Source organism: Nematolebias whitei, chromosome 10, assembly GCF_014905685.2.
Source record: "Nematolebias whitei isolate Nwh7 chromosome 10, NemWhi1, whole genome shotgun sequence".
NCBI lineage: Eukaryota > Metazoa > Chordata > Actinopteri > Cyprinodontiformes > Rivulidae > Nematolebias > Nematolebias whitei.
Window position 1 is genome coordinate 3062699 of NC_056507.1, and position 4321 is coordinate 3067019.

Genomic DNA, 4321 nt, shown 5'->3' on the forward strand with positions numbered 1-4321 from the left:
AGCATATTGTGATAAAGGTCATTATTTTCCATAATGTAATGATAAAAATGAAACTTTCATATATTTCAGATTCATTGCACACCAACTGAAATATTTCAGGTCTTTAATTGTTTTAATACTGATGATTATGGCATACAGCTCATGAAAACCCAAAATGCCTGTCCCAAAAAATTAGCATATTTCATCCCACCAATGAAAGACAAGTGTTTTTAATACAAAAAACACCAACCTTCAAATAATCATGTTCAGTTATGCACTCAATACTTGGTCGGGAATCCTTTTGCATGAATGACTGCTTCAATGCGGCGTGGCATGGAGGCAATCAGCCTGTGGCACTGCTGAGGTGTTATGGAGGCCCAGGATGCTTCGATAGCGGCCTTAAGCTCATCCAGAGTGTTGGGTCTTGTTCTCTCAACTTTCTCTTCACAATATCCCACAGGTTCTCTATGGGGTTCAGGTCAGGAGAGTTGGCAGGCCAATTGAGCACAGTAATACCATGGTCAGTAAACCATTTACCAGTGGTTTTGGCACTGTGAGCAGGTGCCAGGTCGTGCTGAAAAATGAAATCTTCATCTCCATAAAGCTTTTCAGCAGATGGAAGCATGAAGTGCTCCAAAATCTCCTGATAGCTAGCTGCATTGACCCTGCCCTTGATAAAACACAGTGGACCAACACCAGCAGCTGACATGGCACCCCAGACCATCACTGACTGTGGGTGCTTCACACTGGACTTCTGGCATTTTGGCATTTCCTTCTCCCCAGTCTTCCTCCAGACTCTGGCACCTTGATTTCCGAATGACATGCAAAATTTGCTTTCATCCGAAAAAAGAAAAAAAAAAAAAAAAAAAAAAAAAAAAAAAAGCTTCTCTGTAGCCCAGGTCAGGCGCTTCTGCCGCAGTCTCTGGTTCAAAAGTGGCTCTACCTGGGGAATGCGGCACCTGTAGCCCATTTCCTGCACACGCCTGTGCACGGTGGCTCTGGATGTTTCTACTCCAGACTCAGTCCACTGCTTCCGCAGGTCCCCCAAGGTCTGGAATCGGCCCTTCTCCACAATCCTCCTCAGGGTCCGGTCACCTCTTCTCGTTGTGCAGCGTTTTCTGCCACACTTTTCCCTTCCCACAGACTTCCCACTGAGGTGCCTTGATACAGCACTCTGGGAACAGCCTATTCGTTCAGCAGTTTCTTTCTGTGTCTTACCCTCTTGCTTGAGGGTGTCAATGATGGCCTTCTGGACAGCAGTCAGGTCGGCAGTCTTACCCATGATTGTGGTTTTGAGTAATGAACAAGGCTGGGAGTTTTTAAAAGCCTCAGGAATCTTTTGCAGGTGTTTAGAGTTACGTCGTTGATTCAGATGGTTAGGTTAATAGCTTGTTTAGAGAACATTTTCATGATATGCTAATTTTTTGGGACAGGCATTTTGGGTTTTTATGAGCTGTATGCCATAATCATCAGTATTAAAACAATTAAAGACCTGAAATATTTCAGTTGGTGTGCAATGAATCTGAAATATATGAAAGTTTCATTTTTATCATTACATTATGGAAAATAATGACCTTTATAACAATATGCTAATTTTTTTAAGAAAATTGTGTGATGGGGGGTGGGGGGGGGGGGTGTAATGTTCAGTTCTGTAACCCTTCTGGTTGAAGGTTTTTCCAGAGCCATAATTAAAAGAATCATTTAAAAACAAGAAAATGTACATTGTTCTTGTATCAAACTTTTTCAGCCTTTCCCATATTTGCATAAATTGAGTAAATTAAAAAGAGCTTGCCTAATGAGAAAAAATTTGCTTGCAAAAACAAACTCCTGGATTAGCAATAAAAATGGATCACAGAATAAATTATCACCTCACATCTCTGACTTTTATTATTCAAAATAACAATTCTGCGAAACACAAATGAGTACTTATGAAGTTTTATTATGCAAGCCAACTGTTAAAGCAATCTAAATAAGACAGACACAGTTTAGGCCTAATAGCATAACCTGATTTCAAAATTGTTTGCAACAACAAATAATGTAAATATGAAGCAAATGTTTAAACAGAGGTATCATGAGAGCAGAACCCAGTAAAGAGCTGTGGCGTTGGACTGCTCTTTGCACAGGAGGATAGTCATTTACGGTAATAATGGTGCATCATTCTGCTCGTCTGCACAGACACAGAAATGAGTAAAATTATACAAAATAAAAGTATGATGATGTTCAAGACGGTGGCCCAGATGTTGAGACAGCGAGCGGTGGAGCTGTAGTGCCGGGCACCTTGATGATCACCAACCACCTTCCGATCTCTGCTCTGAAATGTTCAAAACAGGAACTTTTAACACCAAAACATCTCCAACATGCAGGGAGCCCAAACCTGCTGAGCTCAAACTCATCCTGAAAGATTATCTGCAGCAAACGGGACCACATTTCCCTCACACTCGGAAAAGAAAAATATTAAAATCATCCCCAAACTGCTTCTATTATTTAAGAACAAATAACCTAAAGGTTGTACAAACCCACCTTGATGGAAAAGATGAATGCTGCCAATCCGAGACAAAACATGTTTCCGTAGATAAAGTTGCAAATGGACCAAACGACGTAGTCACTTGGAGGCTCTGCAACGATGTTCACGGTGGTGTACTGAACCACATTTGGACCCCCAGGCTGTCCGGGAAACCTGCCGGGACCCCTGCCCTGCAGTGCAACAGCTTCAGGTGGACAGGCCTCGGTGGGGTGAGCAGGATTCATGGCTCAGGTGAAGTTTGATGTGAAACCTGCAGAAATCCGCCGAACATTTGAATTGCTGGCAGTGACTCGTTTCCTTGTGGGGAGGTTTGAGGTTTATTCTGAGTTCTTGTTTTTCACTGAAGACCAAAGAAACGATTGGCAAACAAGTTTTTTTCTTTAGACAATGTTTTGTGCTTGTAAAAAACAAACAAGCTTGAAATTAGATCAAATTAAGCTGCTGGTTTTTTCTTGGCAATAGAGGACATCAATGCACAAGATCAGTGAACCATTACATTTAGTTGTCAGTGCTACGTTGATCCTCGCTGATATTTGTCCACTTGCAAAGAAAAGTCTGAAATTGTTAAGTTTAATTTTTATAAGGAAGGACAAAATAATATCTAAAAATCTACAAAAATAACATTACACAGAAAGTTAAAGGTTGTCTTGCAGGTCAATGAGTGAAAAAAGTAATTGACCCAAGAAGCCATCCAGAATTCAGGGTCCTATGGACTGCCTACGTGCACAAGGCTGCTCCAGTGCTGCAGTCCAACTCAATCTCAGGCACACATTATAAATCTACCTTCCTTCTCTGCATCATGTTATGTCTTTGCCTATCAGTGTCACCACATTTAGAGCCGTTATCCTCAGCCCTACACTCATGACTTTCTGCTTCTCCCTCAGTCTCCCGACACGTTTCCGTCCTCGTGCTCTTCAACTAACAGTAGCACAATTCCCATCAGCACCCTGTTGGTCAATAGAACAAGTGACAATCATTAACCTGGGCCTCAACCGATTTTGTATGGTTTGCTTAAGTGAACTTTGTTTTTAAATGAGACAAAGGTTGCAAGAGATGGACACTGCCTAACACAGAGTGGCAAATCATTCCTGAGTTTTGGACCTGCAACAGAAAAAGTTCTATCACCTCTAAGTTGCATCACGTGCATGGAACCAGTAAAAGCATCTGATCGGCTGACCTCAGCAACCACTGCAATAAAGGCTGCAGCAGGACTAGAAAGTTCCTGGAAAAACTTTGACAGAAACTCCCACGTTGCGGCCATTTTAAAATTTGGATTTGACAATACAGTTCACTCTCAGCTACCGCCACACCAAATTTCAGCTCAATATCTCAAAGAGTGCCTGAGTTCTAGTCAATTTTGTGTTGACTGAGGTAGATGTGGCAGCCATCTTGAACCAAAATGGCTCCAAAAGTTTAATCAGTTCTAGAGATACATCTGATGATTACTTTCTGTGAGTTTCATAAATAATTCAACAAGCTGTTCATGAGATACAGACCAACAGACCATCTATCTATCTAGATTAATCTAAGTTTATGTGGTATTTCTAAATGTGTGTTTCTGAAGTCAGGTAATCAGGGTCGCTTCTACCCCTGGAGAGACCTCACCAGGCAGGCTAAGGAGAGTGACGCCCCTATAATTGGAGCACACCCTCCGGTCCCTCTTTTTGAAGAGTGGACCCACCACCCCAGTCTGCCAATCCAGTGGCCCTGCCCCCGATGTCCATGCAGTGTTGCAAAGGCGTATCAACCAAGACAGCCCCGCAACATCCAGAGCCTTAAGGAAATCAGGGCGAATCTCATCCACCCCTGGAGCCCTGT

The 4321-nt window shown here is 42.3% G+C and overlaps 1 protein-coding gene across 1 annotated transcript; it reads right to left on the reverse strand.

Annotated features, from left to right (window-relative positions):
* Positions 1 to 2110: 2110 nt before the first annotated feature.
* LOC119415906 (dispanin subfamily A member 2b-like) lies at positions 2111 to 2727 on the reverse strand. Its single transcript, XM_037683078.1, has 2 exons — positions 2500 to 2727; positions 2111 to 2290 (listed from the first exon to the last, which is right to left on the reverse strand). The coding sequence occupies exons 1-2, from the start codon at positions 2725 to 2727 to the stop codon at positions 2111 to 2113; spliced, it is 408 nt and encodes a 135-aa protein (XP_037539006.1).
* Between the last annotated feature and the right edge of the window lie 1594 nt (positions 2728 to 4321).